At 40.4% G+C, this 22,034-nt stretch overlaps 1 protein-coding gene across 2 annotated transcripts in view; it reads right to left on the bottom strand.

Moving 5' to 3' along the window:
* LOC309697164 (vitamin D3 receptor A) overlaps window positions 1–22,034 on the bottom strand; it is an 82,700-nt gene that overhangs the window by 16,370 nt on the left and 44,296 nt on the right. For both annotated transcript variants that reach the window (XM_082518858.1, XM_082518857.1), the window contains 3 exons: window positions 9,674–9,821; window positions 8,307–8,437; window positions 451–635 (listed from right to left, as the gene is read on the bottom strand). In XM_082518858.1, coding sequence (XP_082374984.1) covers window positions 451–635; window positions 8,307–8,437; window positions 9,674–9,819 — 462 coding nt within the window. In that variant the 5' untranslated portion in view covers window positions 9,820–9,821. The remainder of the gene's footprint in view (window positions 1–450; window positions 636–8,306; window positions 8,438–9,673; window positions 9,822–22,034) is intronic.

The raw sequence follows: 22,034 nt of genomic DNA, 5'->3' as shown, positions 1-22,034 counted from the left end.
ATACAGGAGACTCTGGGCAGTGAGCTACTTTTTTCTGTAATTTTGCACATTTTTCATGTCGAAACCTGAGACATGCAGTTAAAATTGCACATCTCAGTGATTTCATGTGTAGTTAAACATATTTGCACTGAAAGAGAGGAGATTTTCCTTTATCCCATCTTAAGGTCAAACTGGGCTTTATGTGGCCCATGACGCCAGAGAGGCTTTTGTTATGTTTTCTTTCTTTTGAAGGCGATAGCAGCTCGTCCATCTCTTTAAGTTTAATTATTCATTTTTTAAAACTTTAACAATTTTCCTTCCATGTCTCTTTTTTTCAAACCGGACACTTTTTACTTTCCCACACCCCTTGGACTTTTTCAGGAGAACTTAACAAGTGGGGGCTTGTCTCAGATTTTAACCCAGGACCTCTGGCAGGTGTGAAGAAAGAAAGTAACTTTTCACAGGACTAACCCTAAAGCGTGTGAAGTCAGAATAGGAGGCATCGTAGGTCTTGTGGTGAGCTTCCACCAGGCAGGAGATGATCCGAGCCTGTTCCTCATTCAGCCGGGGCCTCATGGCCTCTCGGGCTGCCTCCTCCTCTTTTCTCTTCGTTATCATGTCCCTTTTCCGTTGAACCTCTTCATCTGTCAGTATGACTGCAATGGAAGATAGAATAAAAGACACATCAAAACATTTTACAAAGAAATTATGAAAAAGAAGCAAAATCAAGTTAGGAGTTAAAGGAAAGCAATTCCTGTGTGGTACCTTAGATAATAGTTAAGGCATCATTACCAACTTTCATAGATGAAATCTGAGAAAGTCAGCAATAAAAGTAGCTAAGGGCGATGTAATGTAAGCCCCAAATATTTCCATCCCAGGTTACATTACCATTGCATCGCTTCAAGTTGGCAAGCAGAAGAGCCTGTCATGTCTCCTGTCTTTTCATTCAGATGATGCGGTTAATGTTAGATATTTAAGTGCCTTTTTCCTTATTCATGCTGCCCGACAGAAGCTGCAGGCAGTGCGGCGCAGTGGTGCAGAACAGAATAGACTTACTGCTTATAATGACTCTTGACTCGATGAGACGGTTGCTTGGGAATTCCTGGGTTTGCACGCACACGTTTTAGAGCCTTACATTGCTTTCTAATCAGAGACTATCAAAACATATTATTTACTACAGATTGCCGCTGACCTGCATTTGTCTGCTTTGGATTTTAAATATGATATACAATGACAGATGGCCGTGAATCCTCTGACAAAATCTGATCCCTTTGACTAGGCAAACCATGATAGATGGCGCTGATAAAATTGTATTAGAAAAAAAGATCACTGTCAACATTTCCTGAAGTGGCTAATCTCTGGTTTTACATTACAATAAAATGGTCCTGCCACAAGGGATTCATAAATACCATATTTGATACATGGGTTTTGTGAGTTTATGTAACATCTTGTCAGAAGTTTTTTTCACCCCTAAAAAAACCCATAAAAGAATCGCAAAATAACACATTGCCGTAAATTACACAAAAATGCCAGCAATGGTAGCAAAAATGATACAAATTAAACTGATCATTAATTTCTTTTTTTTTTAAATTAAACAAAAGGTTCAATAAACACTCCAGTTTCAGTTTCTCTTTTAAATGAGCATCTGGATATTTGTCGAATTGAAGGGGCACCTGATTGTAATTTAAATTATTGAAGATAACGTTTTCAGAAATGCTAAAAATACTGGTAAATATTTTTACAGTTAGTATTTATGTTATCTGAAGTTGGAGCCCATGGGTCACTGTAGTCACTGCTGAAGCATTCCACTGACCTATGAATGCCTTGGCCCATATTATACCTTTGACTCTGCGCCATAGTAAACGATTACCCATGAAGAGCTCAACTGGGCAGACAGACAGTGTGATTGCCAGACAGGCTGCGACTGCCAAGAAGAGACAGACTGTCATGGCTGAAGCCCAAAAAGATGAAGCTGCAATCTGACAGCTACAGAAAAACTGTTTTGTTTACGTTTTATGCACAATTAATTTAGTCTAATCACATTATGCTGTTTTTTTTTAAATTGTTTAGTATTTATAGCATGTGCAATTTTTAAAAGACAGGGAACTTTTGTAATTCAGCTGTAGCCTTTCTAATTTTAAATACATCTTTGGATCAAAGGTACAAGGATAGCAAATATTTATGTACTTTAGAGCTTAAGAGACCAATTATATGTCATGGCTGACTGTAAATTAAATAGAACTCAGAAAACACACACTTCATCTTGAATACTGGTTGTTTCCCTGGAAGTTGTAAACAACTAATTTTAAAGTGAACTTTCTGTAATTGCACCCTGGACTGCAACCACAGAAGCAGCGTTACATAATCAAATGATTGGGTGATGCAGAGACCAACGACAACAACAAATACTACTACTTGAGGCTTAAAAAGGCAATTCAATAAGCTTGACTGCTTAGCTAACTAGGTTTTACTAGGCTTTCATCTCTTTTAACTGACTGTAATTAATTAGGCTTTGGCTACACTCCGGTGTCCATCCAGTCACAAGCCAGGACTGTCTTGAACCACTCCTTGTGGTGAAGACATCCAAATAACTCAATCGTGAATGGGCACAATTTGGTCAAGTTTGGCACCAGCCGTCAAAGAAGCTATTCTAAAGCCCAGAACATGATTGAACCGGTTTCCAGCCAAGTTTGAGCACTGGATGGAATCATTAAGGCTTTCCACAAAAAACAACCAACCATCAAAGGAACATCTTGACCACCCCACAGCACTTGGCAGGCAGCAGCAGTTTACCAAAAGAAAGTTTGCTGTTTGTAAAGCCAGTGATTGGATGTGGTGAAGTGCCCAGAGTGGCAGAGGAGAGCAAAGAGAGAAAGGCTGAAAGAAAGAAAGGCAAACTGTGATGGGGGCAATTAATTAAAATCCAACAAGTTTTGGTCAACACCGGTCCTGTTCCCTGGCAATAAGCGAGCAGCAGAGTGCCCCTGTGGTGGAGGCCCAGAGGTTCCCAGCAGGCTTATTCATAAACCAGCCAACCAACCACTTAAACACAATTGAGACTTCTAATACTCCAATTTGGTGAGATATATGTAGAGCTGGGCGATATGAGATTTTTTCATATCACGATATGTTTTTTTTCATTTCAGGCGATAACGATATCTATCACGATATAAGCCAAATAACTATATTTGTAAGATTTAAATGTGCCGTTGCTCACAAGTAAAATGTGAAATAATCAGCAGCTTGTTTTTATTTAAATATTTATTTCCCATAATAAGTTCAACAGGGTAGATGTACTTAAGGAACATGAGACTTTTTCAGATAAATAAAGGCAAATATTGCAAACTACACAAAAGGCAGCCGCTAAAGCGTTTAAGTTTCAAAATAGAACAAACGAAACAGACTAAATTGTCAATTCCACTTAGAAACAAAATATTAATTCTAAAAATAAATCTTAGTTTGTTTTACAGAAGATCAGACAAAACTGACTAACTTTTGTCAATATCAAATAAACTGAGAACTAAAAGGAAATTCTCAATCTCTCCTTGTTGTATAGCTGAGCTTTTCAAACAGTTTTAACAGTTACTTTAGTCTGACAAAAGCTGAATGACGAATTAGCGCTTCCAGTCAGAGACTGAGGCTACGTCCACACGTACACGGGTATTTTTGAAAACGGAGATTTTCCGTTTTCGTTTTAAAAAATAATCCCGTCCACACATAAAGGCAGAAATGAAGGAAAACGCTGCTATGAACATGCCAAAGCAGCAGGTGGCGCTAGATTCCTAACCGTGCAGAAATGTTGGCCAATCAGAAGTCTAGAAGCCTCGGTGGGAAAAAGTAAACAAAGCTGCGGCATAGAAGCAGAACTGAGTCGTATGTGTGGACGGACAGTAACTGTGTGTATATGTAAGCATTTAAACACTGCAGAGAGTAGGATTAACAGTAACAGTATTGTAGAAATTCATTTCACCGAAACAATAACGTGGCGCACAGTGTGACGCATGCACCAGTTTATTGTATTTCCAGACTTGCTTTCGGCACAATTTACAGTGCACGCTACTCTGTTTTTTGTCAGACTTGAAATAGCTGAAATACCTTCACACTACGGAACTTCTATGGCTCTTCCGTTCGACAATCTCTCCGGCGTTGGAACCATCATCTGTTTTCTCTTCGGTCACGCTCGGTTGATTTTTCTAGTCGGCACACTCATTTCCTCCATTACGCGCTGGCTCCATTACCCGCTGGCTGCTTCCCAAACAAACACACGTGCGGCTTGGCACTTGTGCTGTATGCAACAAGTCACGCGACGTGACGCTGCGGCTGTGATTGGTTCGGCTCTGCGCTACTTAATTTGGATTGGCTGACCTTTTTTTTTTTTTTTTTTTTTTTAAGAGGACAAGAGCGGCGAGGTCTATCGCGATAGCTTAATTTCTCTATCGAGTAAAAGTTATATCGCGATACATATCGTTATCGTTCTATCGCCCAGCTCTAGATATATGTCAAGGTGGTTCTGGTGACCAATACTGTTGCAGCACTTACTGCACTTACTATTTAGAGAGGAAATAGCCCATTAGATTCATGACGATGAAGCTGGGAGATCAAGCTTTTAGTTTTGGATCCACACCATCTCCCTCTGTTTAACATGTTTGGTCCACAAAGTGAGCATCTGGCAATTCTGGTTACATCGAACAAGAGTAAAGGTTGTCAAAAGGACAGAATACAAAAACATTAGAGAAAGGGTGAAGAATTTAAATTAGGGAACTGATGGGCTTGGCAACAGCAGGCGAGAATCCAGCCACCTAAACGGTAAAATGTTTCAGAAATTCTCCTTAACTTCTAATCCTGTTACAAATAAGCACCCACCCAAGGATAAGCACACAAAAATACACAAACACTGCAAGTATTATGACACACACACACAGGCGTGGGGGAGGGGTGTCCTGGCATCCACCTAACCTCTGTCAAATAAGGACAGCATAGGGGTGTTTACTATGAACTCAGCTGGCACAAATACCAGAGGGCAAACACACACACGGAGTTCTAATCTGAATGGCGGTGAAGCTTAGACAAAGCCGTCAGAATAAAGAGGATAGAATACAGAGACAGAAACACATACACACCAACACTGATGCTAACTGAACTGTGTGAATGAAAAGACTCGTTCAAATTCATTTATTACATGTTATCCTCAAAAACAAAAGAAAAAAAACCCCAAAAAAATCCTGAAACCTAATCCTTATGTTATTTTATTTCCATGGAAATAAAAGCTGACAAAGACATATTATTTTTTTATGAAAATACTTTTGAGTCAGAAGTTTTAACGCAACCGCAGCGAGGCCGCCTGATGAAATAAATCGCAAACAGCTGGGATTGGCGCATAAGAACCGCATGGAGATATATGCACAGAACGAGTTATCAGAGTTATCTTCTTTGTCATAGAAGCAAAATTACCCTAAAAACAATGCTTTGAAAACTACTACGAGCACTTGTTTGTTCTCCTTTATCAACTCGACATATCACTTTAAATAAATAAAAAATAAATAAATGTTTGAGTAGATAGAATGCTGTATCTGGCTCTGTGTTGGGATCAGTTTGAATTTTCAGTAATCTGCGGGTATGTTATCACAACAAAGACACATCAGTAAAGATAACTGTACTCTTTTATAACTGGAGGTACACACAGCAGTCCATATACACTTTGATCTTATCTTCTACAGGGTGGGCCATTTATATGGATAAACCGTAATAACATGGGAATGGTTGGTGATATTAAAGTCCTGTTTGTGGCACATTAGTATATGTGAGGGGGCAAACTCCTCAAGATGGGCGGTGACCATGGTGGTCATTTAGAAGTCGGCCTTCTTGGATACAACTTTTGTTTTTTCAATAGGAAGAGGACCATGTGACACATCAAACTTATTAGTAATGTCACAAGAAAAACAATGGTGTGCTTGGTTTCAACATAACTTTATTCTCTGATGTAGAAACTTGTAAATAACTCAAGAAAGAAGCCAACTGTATGTATGTTGCTGAAGCTCCAAGGTGCATACACTACGTAATTTTTATTCAATTCAATTTTATTTGTATAGCGCCAAGTCACGACAACAGTTGCCTCAAGGTGCTTTATATTTCAAGGTAGACCCTACAATAATACATACAGAGAAAACCCAACAATCATATGACCCCCTATGAGCAAGCACTTTAGCGACAGCAGGAAGGAAAAACTCCCTTTTAACAGGAAGAAACCTCCTGCAAAACCAGGCTCAGGGAGGGGTGGTCAGCTGCAGTGACCAGTTGGGGTGAGAGAAGGAAGACAGGATTTTATATTGTACAATACTGCATGCATTTTTGCATGCACTCTTGTACATGTTATCTATTGATAATATATTAATATTTTTAACAGTTACTCTATTCACAGAATGCTAATAATCTGACTCGATTCAGTCGTGTGAACTGGGCTTTAGTGTCAAGCTTGCTAGCATACAGTCCTGCTACATTTCTTTTCAGTGTCAATGACACAATTGCAGTTGGTATTAATACGTCTCTTCTATAACAGATTTATCATTACCAAAGATCTGAGGCTTTAACATAGCATACAACGGATATTTATTTGGAAAAATTGCTTCGCAGGCACAATAGAGACAAGCAGAGCAGCTGTAATTCCCAGTAGTGAATACAGTGGGCTGCGTTTCCCCCACAAACCTGTGTATAAGCTCTGACAAAGAGACCATTTTATCCACATAAGAGTCCCTGTCGCTCTCTAACTTCTCGCTCTCTCTTCGCTCTTCTTTCATCAGACACAAACAGACACTGCAGTGTAGTATGTCTATTTATGGTGAACACGGTGGCAATCACCAGTCTGAATTGTGCCCTGCATCATCTCTCTTACACACACACACACACACACACACACACACACACACACACACACACACACACACACACACAGTCTTTTTGTGAATGAAATGGAAGCTCAACAATTCTGTCTCTTTGAAGAAAGCGAGCCATTGTTGAAAAGTTCTTTAACCCCTCCTGGCTTCCTTCCTTCTTTCCTTCTTTCCTTCCTTCCCCCCTTCCTTCCTTCCCACTTGCTCTCTTATTTACCTCTTGTCATCTACAACTTGTTACAATTATGCTCATGCAGTGATGCTGGCGGTACTTTCTATTACTATATAGTTAGTTTTAATGTGACTGAAATGCACACTGGCTTGTAACATTAAAGTCCCTATTTTTCATTTAAATAAGTTGGATGCAGGACCGTTGATGTAAGCACTGTATAATATGATCGTTTGTAAACATGCAAAATAACTATGGTAGCCACTGCGCATCAAATGCTATTTTGTGTTAACAAAAGGTGAGGTGATGGCTCATTTTCCCTTGACAGCACCTTCTTCTTGTGTTACACCCAGGCCTGCTGCTGCATGCATAACCAACACAGTTAAATGCAGAACACTATCAAACTGAAAATATAAGACAATATTACTTCAGTAACTGATTACAATGCTTTAATCCTACCAACTAAACTTCACTAACTACAGAAGCCCTAATCTGGAAGGCTATAAGGAGAATTAACAACATTATTAAGTTCAGCAACAATCTGACCCACAACTGAGTTTGCCACATGGTGCAAACCTTATGATATCTACTTCCTATAAATTTGATCAATTTACACCAAAACCATTTATGCTATTGGCTGATTTTCCATCCCAGCTACAGAAATAAAATAATTATTACAGATCAATTGTCTTTTGTGCAGCGGTGGCCTTGGTTTCTAATTTAAGCAGTGACACAGAAGCAGCATCAGACCAGCTGCTCAGTATCTCAGATACGAACATGAATATTACATCAAAGGTAAGTCAAGCAGGAGCAAAGCTGTTAATGCTCGCTTTAATATCAGCCTCAGTATCACTCTGCAAAGGCATATATCAAAGTCCAGCACAAACATCAAATAATAGCATGATTTTTAATCATAATCGTGATCTTGAAGCTATCGTAATTTTTCCATCTATAGTCATATAATTTATAATAATGTAATTTATAAAAAGAATATTATTTCAGTGTATCTTACTGAAATAAAAAAGTGCTTTGTCTATATGCCCATTTGTTTATATGCTTTGTCCTCATTAACAAAGCATATATTCAACCCCACAGTTGAATATATAAACCAGCAGGTTTCACTCTGATACCCAGCCCAGTAACTTACAACTAATCATTAAAAAAAAGGATCACTTACATACAAGATACTTTAGTCATGTTTTACATGTCAAGCAATGGCACCAACAACATAAGTACTGTTAGACTATTAGAGGTCATAAATATCAGCTTACACTCTTTCATCATGCCGATGTCAATGCAGCGTTTAAGACGACAGGCCTGGCAGTGACGCCGGTTGTCCTTAGTGATGGTGCAGCTCCCGTTAAATGGACAGGTGAAGGAAGCTTTACGTTTCATGCTGCGCCTATGAAGAGCCACAAAGAATCAGTTACTCATTTGGGATCATTTATTATTTATAACATAAGCGATATACTACTAAAAACAGGCATTTCTGGTGATAACCCAGCAACAGATGAACTGTACATACTACTGAAATGTAGACATCCAAAATTTTAAAGTTAAAAAGAGAAGGCCTAAACCAAAAGATTAAATCCATTTTATACTGTACAGATATACTCTGTGGTGCCAAAAACATGATTTGCTGGGACATGAATAAAAAAAAAAATCCTTTTAGTTTCACAACATTTCTGAAACTGGGACATTTGGTCTCTTAAGTCGTGTGGGTTACATACTTCTGTGATGAGATTAAGATCTGAGTTTGAAGACAAAGATAAGAAACACAATACAGATGAATTGAGTTGTTTCCGAGCAGTTTTTGTGGTTTGGTGTGGCACCTTGTGGGGAAGCCACAGCTTGTGTAACAATGGGTGTTGGTTAGCAACAGTGTTTAAGTGGGTGGTGCGCAACAAAGTAACATCCACATAAATACCAACAGGCAACGTTTTCCATTGTAACAAGACGGTCATTTACTTCAGCTGTCAGTGATTTTCACACTGTGGCTGAATAGTATACATACATTAAAATATCACTGTTTGAGTAATGGGTAAGAAAAAGGAGAAGAGAGATGAGGAAGAAAATGAAAAATAACAGGACTGTGGTGAACACTGAATAATTTATAATCTTCTGAAAGCACTGCAATCGTTGTCATGCAGCCAGGCAGAAACAGACAAACTGTACCTCAGTGTCAACAATAATGCACTCTTCATTAACATGCAGGCAGTAATATCTACAGTTATGATGTAAACTCAGATTGGCAATGTTCAATAAACAGAATGATCATTTTCTTTTCCCATAAGCTATTGAATATACAACTTCATTTATTTTAAACTAGCAAGACCCAGAAGTATACAACAGAAGGTCCCTTTGCTGTTTGAAAGTAAAAACATAACAGCTTTTATTTCTTATCTCAAACTTTTTATTTCTAAGTTTCACTATTTTAACTTGATTAATGGTCCTTTTGGCAGAAATGTGCAAACAACATTATTAAGGGGGCAAACAAACCCCCAAACCAGAGACTGAAATACCCAGCAGGATGTATTCACATTGCCTGGACCCAGAAACACCCTACACTCAGCAGAAACATACACCAAAACGCAAAACAGACAACATGCAAAAACATCAACTGAAGTATGAAACTCACCTGAAGAACCCTTTGCAGCCCTCACAGGTCATGGCATTGAAGTGGAAGCCGGTGGCCTTGTCCCCGCAGACGCCACAGATCCTGGGGGCATTGCGATCGAACTCCTCCGGCCCGACCACTGACGTCGTCACCGTCATGGGCTCCATCACTAAGGAGAAAAGGGAAAAGACAGTAGAGGTTACCACTGCGGCTCCATGCTGTCTTGGTCACAAAAATTCAAAAAGACATTAAAGTCAGCATAAATACTCTAAGCACAGATCCATAAAAAAGCCAACCTCAAATAAGCTTAAAAATCTCTTTGCCTGTGTCTTCTGTGGGAGTCTTTGACTGTGTGCTCGACAGAGAGGTGAAGTGTGTATTTTTCTCTCTTATACAAACAGGTGTTGGGTTATTAGCATATTTAGCAAAAGGCATTGACAGTCACACTCTGCATTGTGCAGCTATTGGCTGAATGAGTCTGCAGGGACAGCCACAGCCACAGACACACACACACACACACACACACACACACACACACACGCCTCAAGAATTTTCAAATTACTGTGTTAATGGCGAAAAGAATTAATGACAGAACAGCGTACATTTGAAGAGGCTGTGAAAAGACTGATGCATTTAATACTGCCAAGATGAAACATTCTCTGCCATCGGAATTTTTCCAGCACATCCACCATCTGGCTTTCCTCTGAGAGATATGCAGGAGTAGTGTAACAAAAAGTTACTGGCAACTGTGACCAAAATAATACCAGCAACAGTCTTTTTTTTCTCCAAATGCAACTTTGTCTAAAGTCTGACTAAGACCAAGACTTTCTGGACGACAGTGCCTCTATTTATAGATTTTGTGGGGTGGATGATTTTAAAATGATAGACACCAAATCTCCCCCCTTATGAACCAGCATGTAAACTAGCACAATTGCCCACAATCATCACGAAAACACCATTTAAAGCAAAAATGTTTGGAGGAATGGTGCTCCACCCATCACCGTATGGGTTTCCAGAGATTTGAAGAATCAATGACAAGAATCACTAAAGCTGTTTTTGTGGCCCACTAACTTAATAAATCGCTTGATGTTTTTCATTTAATTTAATTCCCCATTCATCTGTGCATTGATTAAAGTATTGTATTTTCATCAAGTCAACTCATTTGGCTTAATGGTTAATATTTCTTTTTCTCTTTGTGTTAAAAATATGTCAATTTTATTTATTCACTGTTTTCGCAGTGCACATATGACAAACACCCCGCTACTTATGCAAGTCTTAAAAAGCATTAAAACAGAACATAAACTTTTTACCGCCTTTCATGTTCATTCTATGACATGTTTATTGCGCCTTTAGACTCAAATTGAATTTCTCTTTAAACTTTTTATGATTCTGTCTTCACTGTCTTTGTCCCCTTGTGTTGCCTATGTAATAATCGTATAGATAGTGGTGTTGACTTCCAAGAGTAAAATTTGAAACATGTTGAAATTAATTTGATTTTTAAGAATAAAGTTCTTGAAAAAAGTGAAACAAAACTGTAGAAAATACAAGGAAAAAAACAAAGATGGAGATTTCAATGTGACATATAAATGAGTAGTGTGTTGGAGCCTGCTGATAAACAGCACTACAGAGGGGGAGGTCAAGTTAGGGGAAGACAACAAAATGAGGACAAAGAGAGGAGGGGGCTGCATGCACTGAAGTAAGGAGCAGCAGGAGTCACGTGGCTGCAGAATATAGCCGGGGAGGAGCTGACGTTCATAGAAGTAGAAGCTGTAACACCAGTTCCCAGGAAAACGTAAACCCACAGACACGTGAGCTGGGAGCTTCTGGCTGTGAAGGCATCACTCCACTTACCCAGAATACACTGTAGTGGGAGTGCAGGTCACACACCAGCAAACATACAAACATACTTAATACTGAAGGAATATTACTTTAACACACGTTCACCATCTAAACCTGGCTCGTATGTATCGGTGTTTACATATCAGTGATTTCCTCTAACAGTGCGTGTGCATGTGTGTTGGGGTGGTTGGATAGGACAGATCTGCACACACACATACACACAAACACACACACAGACACAAGACCTCCACCATTAGTCATCCTGTCACAAAAACAGCTTTGTTTACTGATGTAGCAGCAGGTGAATAATGAAATAATTAGAGAAGGTAAAGCAGGGAGACAGTGTGTCAAACCTCTCAACAGATCTAAAAAACAAAAAACACCATAACAACCTGCACTTTCATTAATAGCGCTGATTAACAACAATGCGATTCAGCCGCAGGTATGTAATTAACAACTCAAACGGTACTTCTCCTTTAAACACTTTCCCCCTTTTGTGTTTTCTCTCGTTTGTCATTTGTAACACTGCTTAATAACTGTCATTTTATTTATTCACAGCGAGCATGATTAGCTGATAGAGATGACAGCCCTTTTTTCTTCTTTTTTCTCTTGTCCCTCTCCTTTTTTCTTTCTTTCTTTTTTTTTTTACCTGGCAGGTTATTCAGTCTCTCCTCTTGTCTAATCCTGTTACTGAAACCACCTTAATCTCATCATCATTATCTTTCCTTTAAAACAGCAGTTAGATCTGCAAATCACTTTTTCCACAAATCTGGAATCATACTTGAAATGTGTGCTAACTAAGATCAGCATAATTGATGGAATAGTGCTACCGCAGTCTGCCAGAAGTCTTTGTGCTTTGTTTGGATTCATTTTAGCAATTTTCAGGGTTTTGCACGCTTACTGGTTTAAACATTTGATAAACATTTACACCCCTAAAACAAACTGAACTGGATTAAGGGAGCTAACACAGGCAATATTTCTGGACAAAACAGTTCAGCTGTGAATAATGGATTCTAACTATGAATACAATTTTGCCATGTTGCCTTAACCCCCCCCCACACACACACACACACACACAAAGACATTTTACAATAGCACTGAATATAATATAGCATTTTTGTAAAGAAATATATGAATGTGAATATCTGACTCAGTCACCTCATATTATTTTTATACCTCAGTTACTTTATATTTCTTACTATTTATATTCAAACTACCAAGACATAGAATGAATAATGTCTTCCATGTATAAGTGAATCTATGCTGTTTTTGAAACGAAAGCCCACCCCATTTTACTAAATGTTATCCAGAAGAGTCATTAAAATTTCATGTCCCGGGTGTGTACATACATAGACTGAGGCATGAAAATAAACCAAAAAAGGTCTGATCTTATTTATGCATCACAGCATCTTGAATTTAATGACTTAAATAAAACAGAAAGACGCGAACAGGACACCAGTTCTAGAATCTCACTGTTCTTTTAAGGACTTCTCAAGTATATAAATATATAGGAATATAAGCCAATTTACATTGTTTGTGGCTTCTTTTCCCCCCCTTCTTTTTTGTAATTAACACTCCAGCATCAGCTGTAAAAACACATCCACAATGCCTCTGAGGGCCATACAGATGACATCTAATGTCAACAGATGAAATATGTAGTGAGGGGGGATAAACAGGCTAGATTACAGTAGCTGTTTATGCTGATGCTGATGCAATTATCCTCTGTGAAGCAGTGGGCAGTGCAGCTGAGAGCCATCTAGTCTTGTTAAAAATTCAGCAATCCCCTCATCGTATGTAAAAACTAGTTTCACAAAGCAGGCTTTAAAATCCCATAGCAGTGCATCGTACAGAACAAACACTCACCAAGAGGACATTTAAAATTCTTTACCGAATCACTACTTTGTGCTTGCTCATAACATAAAATACACTGAAGCTTTTTCAAAAGCGGCAGTGCCACACAGCTTTTAAAAACAACATCTATTAAAGACGCAGGCAGTAAAGGTCAGCGCTGCAGTACACCTGTGGTGATTACATGAGGGTGTTTGCTTCCAGTTGTAAAACCACATTTTAGTCATTTTTGATTACTTTATTAATTATGCACCTCAATGCACTTACCCTGATTTATAACTATTTCTAAAAATGGTTTTTACAGCCTATGATGTTAACACATATGAGAAGAAAAGAATTATTTTACCTGTGAAATGGATGAAAGAAAAAAACAACTAAAAGAGCTATGAGTGATGATAAAACTGAAGACCAATAAATACAACTTCTTGCGTAGGAAAACACTCTACTGGAATAAAGCCCGCCCACAACAGTTCACCACAGGGTGGGTACGGTTTTTCTTTTACTCCAGCTTCCCTTCTATCATAAATCACATTTTCTACTTAGACAGATCTTTATATCCTACATGCTGCTAAAACAGCAAGACCACATGGTTGTGGTGGAAGAAACAGAAATGTGCCACATTCCCTGAAAAAATGGGCAGATGTGATTAAAATTTTTGGTCTTAATAGAGAAATAGGGTTGCTGGGATGGCCAGTGTATCTCCCACGCTTCCTTCCAGCATTGTTAGACCATAAATTCAGGGAGTGGTCCAGGCATGGAATCACTGCAATCTGTAAGATAGGTAAGCATGGGGAGCTGATAAATTTTGAGGACATGTGTCAGATTTACGAGATCGGCAGGGAAGATTTTTATCGTTACCTACAGGTTCGGAGCTTCTTCCGGAAGGAAATTAGAATGCTTGACACAGATGCTAGTGGGGTGATCCAAATATTTATGGATGCTTATGGTGAGAACATTATAAGAAGTACTATAGGCAAAATGTACAGAAGTTTTATAGCTATGAAAAAGACCTCAACAAGACATGTCAGTCGTCGATGGGAAAAAGAAGCCGGTATAACTATCTCAGAGGAAGATTGGTTGCGGATGTGGAAGAATGTGTTATCTACCACAAATTCTTTAACATGGCGAGATTTTGGATGGAAGAATTTAATTAGATTATTCATCACACCAAAGCAGAAATCCAAAATAAGTGGTTCAGGCGCTTCATGCTGGAGGGTGTACGGGGAGGTCGCTGCAGGTTGCATCCATGTCTTCTGGTCATGGCCTAAACTGAAGACCTGGAAGTAGCACTGGACTTCTCCTTTAGTACCATGTACCTTGGGAATATCCCTGAGGATATAAATAAAAGAGACTCATACTTACTGAAAATAATTATGGTTGCATGCAAAAAGGCAATTATTAAACGTTGGTTACAGACAAGCCGCCCCACACGGAAGCTGGTCATAGACATTATTAACACAATTCATCGTATGGAACCGATTACCCTCTCACTGCGGCTACAGAAGGAGAAAGGAGAGAGACTTTGGGAACGATGGGCTCGTTATACGTCACGAGACTAGAAACTGATACCTCTGTGATGCAGAGGGACAGCTGCGAATTTGTTTGAATGGAACATGCAACTGTGTAATATGTAATATATGTAAGTAAAATAAGGCGTTGTGTATTTTGGAATATGTGAACATATGTGAATGTGTTGGTTTCCTTTTCCCTCTTTATTTCTGTATGTAAAATAAGATGAAAATCAATAAAGAGAAAGTATAAAAAAAAAGATTTTGCCCAGACATGCCATCTAAGCTCCAAAGGGGAGTTCTTCTAGTAACAGTGACTGAAATACATGCACAGATTAACAAAGACTTAGGTGGAACAGTAAGGCAGACTGGCTTTCTTAAAAAATCTTAAAGTCAATAAAAATGTTTGACTTGTTTGATCAGAATCATAACACATCACATGCTGCTGTAGTGTTTTACAGATACTGAAACTTAAAGCTGGCACTAACTGAGCACAGCAGATAAACTTAATTCCTACCACCTACACTGCTGCTGCTGACCTTTGATCTGGTGTAAACATCAAGAAAAAAGAACAATAAAGGGATCAATAAAGTATTACAGTATTACACTCTTTGAGTGACTAGTTGAAAAATAACTTTTACCACACAAACACTAACTTCTGAACTTCAGAATACTTGAAGCTCCTGAGAAGATGCATAAAATTAGAGATGTGCAATCCAACACCAGTGTAACTCCTACCAGACTGAATGTGGACACAGCATGTTAATGAACCATAGTAACAATAAAGTCTAAACCAGTGTTAATTTCAATTGAAAGCAAGCAACTTTCAATGGTTAAAAACATGACAAACCTGTACACTTTATATTTTACTTAACTGAGCCTTAGATTTGCTCTACTATAATCTTATAATATTCAGTCGACTAAAACTAGAGTAAAATATTGTCAAAATATTCTGTCAAAATTAACCAGAATCTATTTGACAATATTTTACTCCGAAACACAACTATGCACTGCACACTGTAATGCCATTTTAAAATTATGAAGCAGTACATCAACATCAACTGTCCTGTATTTGTTGCATGTACGCTGAGGTTCCTCTCCCTCTCGGCTGTCTAAGGTGGGGCATTCTTAATAACAACATTGGGCTAAATAGTTCAACAAAATACTTTCCATCAGCATTTTCTTCTGGTTAACAAAATCTTGCAAGGCTTAAGAGGGGCCTAACATTTTCCCTCCGAATAGTTTCACTTCAAAGCTGAGCAGAAAAAAGTTTTTTGTTGTTCTTTATATGATATAGTGTGAACTCCTCTATACGCGGCACTACAGGGAACATGGCCTACTTTTACTACCAGCTGCCTCACAGTGGGCCTCACTAGAAGCTAACTGCCATAAACTCTAGTCCACTACATCACAACAGAGCAGCAGCTGAGCCGGAGCTTTAACTCGTACACATACTCAAAAATCCCACAACTCGAAAAATAAATGACTACTTCTAATGTTTCCTCACTCTGGTGATATACAGAGACTTCTGGCTGTGTCACCTCAGGGCTTGACTGGTTTTGTTTACTGAGCTGGAAAGTGAGAAACTACAAGTTAAATTTTGTTTGACAAGGTGGGTTTTCTCTTTAAAAATTTCAGTCCAAAGACATTTGATTCCCATTTGGCTCCATGAATCCTGGACATCAAAACATACAGAGGGAGGTGGGTGATTTTATGATCTTATATCAAAGACAATCTTGACATATGATCTATGTTTTAGACACATTATGAAATAAATTGCAGTGCTGTCAAAACATTCTCCTGCAAAAGGAACAAGAAGAAAGACTGTTTGTGACAGAAACAGGCTGACCTTCAATGCAAACACTAGGTAAATAGTGGATAGAAAGACAACTATAGGTAGGGGTATGATGGTGCTATCTGGTAAGCAGAATCGGACTTTCAGTGAGCTCAGAAATCAAGCTCAGTGGAGGAAGAAGTGCCAAAGGACTCATCACACAGGCTTAGAGAACGATTGGCAACTGCCTGGGAACCACCGGTCTCTATGGAAAAATGAGTGTCTATTGCCGACTGGTCTCTGGGTCTATGTGACTGGGGCGTAAAGGGCCAATATTATGGGGGAAATAAACAAACTCAAAGCAGCAGGTACGTTTAATAAATGTAGACACTTTAGAATGTAGAAACTAGACAATAAATTCTTGAGTTATAACCAAACATTGTTTGTTAACAGAAAACTGAAAGTTTCTGAAAAATTGAGAAAACTAATTCTGTTCAAGGCTACTCTAGATGGCTTCAAACTGACAAGAATAAATGGTCTGATCACGCTAAAACACAATACCTCTGACTTTGGAAGAATGGAGGCTGCAAGGATTTAAAATAAACATGTGAACTGAATTCAATTTTTTTGTTCAACAAGCAAAATATTTCACTGACAACTAAAACAACAAGAAAATAATTTAACACGTAGAAATAACATGCACAGACACATAACAATAACATGAGTAAATTATCATCCAAGGCATGGATGTCAGCATTAATAAACTACAATAGGCTTGATTAAAGTATGGTAAAAAATCGGCGTCACAAGATGTCAAACATTATGATTTTACGCAAACAGATGCCTGAACGTTGAATGCAATGAAAGCAAAGGAAGTTCTCGTCCTTCAGTGTGTCCAGGTCAGTTTAAAGATACTAACTAGGGCTGCATGATTATGGCCAAAATGACTATCATGCTTATTATGCTTAGGCTGCTGCCCCCGCAACCCGGCCTCGGATAAAGCGGATGAAGATGGATGGATGGATGACTTATTATGATCAGTATTGAAACCACAATTATTGGTCATGTTTATTCATTGATTTTAGTGAAAAAAGTTTATTGTTGCACCCAACTGTGACACTGCTGTCACAATTATTGGACTACAGTTTACTAAGGTACAAATCTTTGCATCAAAATAAAATTTCTCTCCCTTATTAAACTAAATTTTGCACATATCTTAGGAGAAAACTATAAATATATTTTTTTAAATTGCGCCAAAATCTTAAACAAAACTAAATCAACAGTGTACTCGCTTTCACTTTTTAAATGTATTACATTCCAGCTAATTAAAACATCTTTGCAGACACATCATTAATTGTACCTGCTTGCAATTGAAACTCGTAGCAAAGTACTCCCCAGTTGTGAGATCCCTCTCCACTTCCCCTGCATGCTCTTGCGCACAGTACAGGTACTGCTACTTTGAAAAAAATAATTGCTTTTGTCCAGCATGCTGACCATTTTCCAGAAGCCTGGAGACAAAATATTTGTCCAAATGTAATATGGCTGTGTTGGTGGTTTCTCTCCGTCTTTGTGAGCTGGACTGCTATGCAGAGTCTTCTTTCTTAGAGACGACTTTAGTTGATTTTTGAATGCGTTAGTAACTATTGCATTGCTTTTCTTGGCCTTCAGGCATAAATTATCCAGCAGTTTGTGGTGTGTTTTCAGTCAGTTGAATAAGTTGTGTTGCTTTACAGTTGAGACACAACTCTTCAAAACTCTTTGGAGGATTTTTTGGTTAGCACCATTTGCACTAATTCCAAGAATTTCCAACAATAAATGATGGTTCTTTTCCAGAGACAAGCTCTTCACTTTCTACTGTTGTAGACATTTGGATTTTTTGCATATCTGTCTTTTAATGGAGAGTTACTCATCAAGACTATGTCCAAGAAACTTTGTGCAGGAACAGCTGTAATTGGCACATACAACCCTGTGGTCAGGTACTCAGACACAATGTACCGGTAATTGTGGAAAGTTAAAATTGAGATCAGGACTAAAATTATATTAATTGTGCAGCCCTAGTACTAATGGAGGCCATCAGAAAATTTAATTGACGCAACAACAAAGTCGTGATCTTCCTGCTGTAAGAGCAAAGTCAGACTTAAAAGTCCTCTACTAATGCAGGCTTATTAACATTATTTGAACTGCTAAGAAAGTAGTAATGTTTCAGCTTTGTCAAGGTCTTTAACCATTATGTGCTTTAAGTAAATATAGTTTTCAAGCCAGCAACAAATCATCTATAAATGATACTCCTCAATAAAACACAAAATGCAGATGCACTATAAATTCCTGTTATTCATTAGCCCTACTCAAATTATTACATACAACTCAGTGAACACATTGCAAAACCAGAGCATGTTCTTACCTCCTTTATATGTGCCTACTTGCCAGCATGGTACATGCTGAGCGTGTGCACAAGTTAGTAGGTCAGTTTGTTTTATTTTTTTTTTATTACAGGTACCACAAAGATGGAGGCTGAAAGAAGATGTGCTGGGAAAATACAGGTGAGCACTTAGCTTACTCGGGTGGAGGCCCACGAACAATAGAGTACACATGTCTTTGTGGCAAACACACTCACATTCTAACATTGGAACAACCCAGAACAACCCAGCCGTACAAATGAATAGATTAGTCACATAGAAAATATGCTGGTATACACTAAGCATAGGCAGGATGTGGAAACATGAAAAATGACCAACCAATCAAAATATAATTCCTCAGAAAGTGGCTTTGAACATCGTGTGTTTGTTGGTGCCACACTGTTTTGGTCTGAGTAATTTAGAAACTGCTGATCTGCTGCAATTTTCCAACCATCACTAGTGTTTACAGAGAATGAACTAGAAAAAAGTGAAGATCCAGCAGCAGTTCTACATGTAAAAAAATGCCTTATTGATGTCAGAGGTCAGTGGAGAATGGGGAGACTGATCCGAGCTGATAGAAAAGCAACAGTTACTTAAATAATCACTCAGTACAACCAAGCTATGCACTAGAACATCTCACGTTGAAGCAACTGGGCTACAGGAGTCACTGCTGTCATAACAGGTTACAATTCACACACGTTCATCAAAACTGGAAAAAAGAAATTGAAAAATGTTGCCCGGTCTAATGAGTCCCAGTTTCTGCTGCTGGTCATGATGAGTCATAAACAACAATGACAGCATGGATCCATTCTGCCTTGTATTAACATTTCATATTGTTGTTGCTGGTGCAGAGGGTATTTCCCTTATTCTGAATGCATTTAAGGCACAAGACTTAAGACAAAAACATTTTATTCTTTCACTATCGCATTGAGGGACCAGACAAAGAGCGATTCATAAGACCCTTATGAAAAGGACACCGAGGGAACAGTTTACCCTGCCCGGGATAGGGTTACCGGGGCCCCGCCCTGGAGCCAGGCCCGGGGAGGGTGCCCGAGGGCGAGCGTCTGGTGGCCGGGCCTTAGTCCATGGGGTCCGGCCGGGCACAGCCCGAAGAGGAGACATGGGCCCATCCTCCCGCAGGCCCACCACCCACAGGAGGCGCCATAGGGGTCGGGTGCATTGTGTGCCGGGTGGCGGCCAGGAGCGGAGGCCCTGGCGGACTGACCCCCGGCTGCCAAGACTGGCAATAGGGACATGGAATGTCACCTCTCTGGTGGGGAAGGAGCCTGAGTTAGTGCGTGAGGTTGAGAGGTACCGGCTAGATATAGTCGGGCTCACCTCTACACATGGCTTGGGCTCTGGAACCAGTCTCCTGGAGAGGGGCTGGACTCTGTCTCAGTCTGGAGTTGCCCCTGGTGAGGGGCGGCGGGCTGGGGTGGGTATCCTAATATCCCCTCGGCTTGCTGCCGGTACGTTGGGGTTTTTCCCGGTGGACGAGAGGGTTTGTTCCCTGCGCCTTAGGGTCGGGGAACGGGTCCTGACTGTCATCTGCGCTTATGCGCCGAGTGGCAGTTCAGAGTACCCAGCCTTCTTAGAGTCCCTGGGGGGGGTGCTGGAGGGTGCTCCACCTGGAGACTCTGTTGTCCTGCTGGGAGACTTCAATGCTCACGTGGGTAACAACAGCGAGACCTGGAGGGGTGTGATTGGGAGGAACGGCCTCCCTGATCTGAACCCGAGCGGTGCTCTGTTATTGGACTTCTGTGCTAACCACAGTTTGGCCATAACGAACACCCTGTTCGAACATAAGAGTGTCCATAAGTGCACGTGGCACCAGGACGCTCTAGGCCGTAGGTCGATGATCGATTTTGTAATCGTATCAGCAGACCTGCGACCATATGTTCTGGACACTCGGGTAAAGAGAGGGGCTGAGCTGTCAACTGATCACCACCTGGTGGTGAGTTGGATCAGGTGGCGGGGGAGGACGCTGGACAGACCTGGTGCACCTAAACGCGTAGTGAGGGTGTGCTGGGAACGTCTAGCAGAGGCCCCAGTCCGCAAGATCTTCAACGCACACCTCCGGCAGAGCTTCGACAGCATTCCGAGGGAGACTGGGGACATTGAGTCCGAATGGACCATGTTCAGAGTCTCCATTGCCGAAGCTGCTGTATTGAGCTGCGGCCGCAAGGTGGTGGGTGCCTGCCGTGGTGGTAATCCCCAAACCAAATGGTGGACACCAGAGGTGAAGGGAGCCACCAGGCTGAAGAAGGAGTCCTATCGGGCTTGGTTAGCCTGTGGGACTCCGGAGGCAGCTGACAGGTATCGACAGGCCAAGCGGAATGCGGCTCGGGCAGTGGCTGAAGCAAAAACTCGGGTGTGGGAGGAGTTCGGAGAGGCCATGGAAAAAGACTTTCGGACTGCCTCGAAGAGATTCTGGCAAACCGTCAGACGTCTCAGGAGGGGAAAGCGGTGCTCTACCTGCACTGTGTATAGTGCTGGCGGAGCGCTGCTGACATCGACTGAGAAAATTGTCAGGCGGTGGAAGGAATACTTCGAGGACCTCCTTAATCCCACTGACACGTCTTCCGAGGAGGAAGCAGAGTCTGGGGATGAGGGGAATGACCCGCCAATTTCCGGGGGCGAGGTCACTGAGGCAGTTAAACAACTCCTTGGTGGCAGAGCCCCTGGTGTTGATGAGGTCCGCCCCGAGTTCCTGAAGGCTCTGGACGTTGTAGGGCTGTCCTGGTTGACACGCCTCTGCAATGTTGCGTGGAGATCAGGGGCAGTACCTGTGGACTGGCAGACCGGGGTGGTGGTCCCCATCTTTAAGAAAGGGGACCGGAGGGTGTGTTCCAACTACAGGGGGATCACACTCCTCAGCCTCCCTGGGAAAGTCTATGCCAGGGTGCTGGAAAGGAGAGTTCGTCCGTTAGTCGAACCTCGGATACAGGAGGAACAATGCGGTTTTCGTCCTGGTCGCGGAACACTGGACCAGCTCTTTATCCTCTCCAGGATACTTG

This window comes from Aulonocara stuartgranti (genome assembly GCF_965226115.1).
Source record: "Aulonocara stuartgranti genome assembly, chromosome: 20".
NCBI classification, from domain to species: domain Eukaryota; kingdom Metazoa; phylum Chordata; class Actinopteri; order Cichliformes; family Cichlidae; genus Aulonocara; species Aulonocara stuartgranti.
The sequence above is the reverse complement of the archived record's forward strand: the minus strand, read 5'-3'. Positions and strand labels throughout refer to the sequence as shown.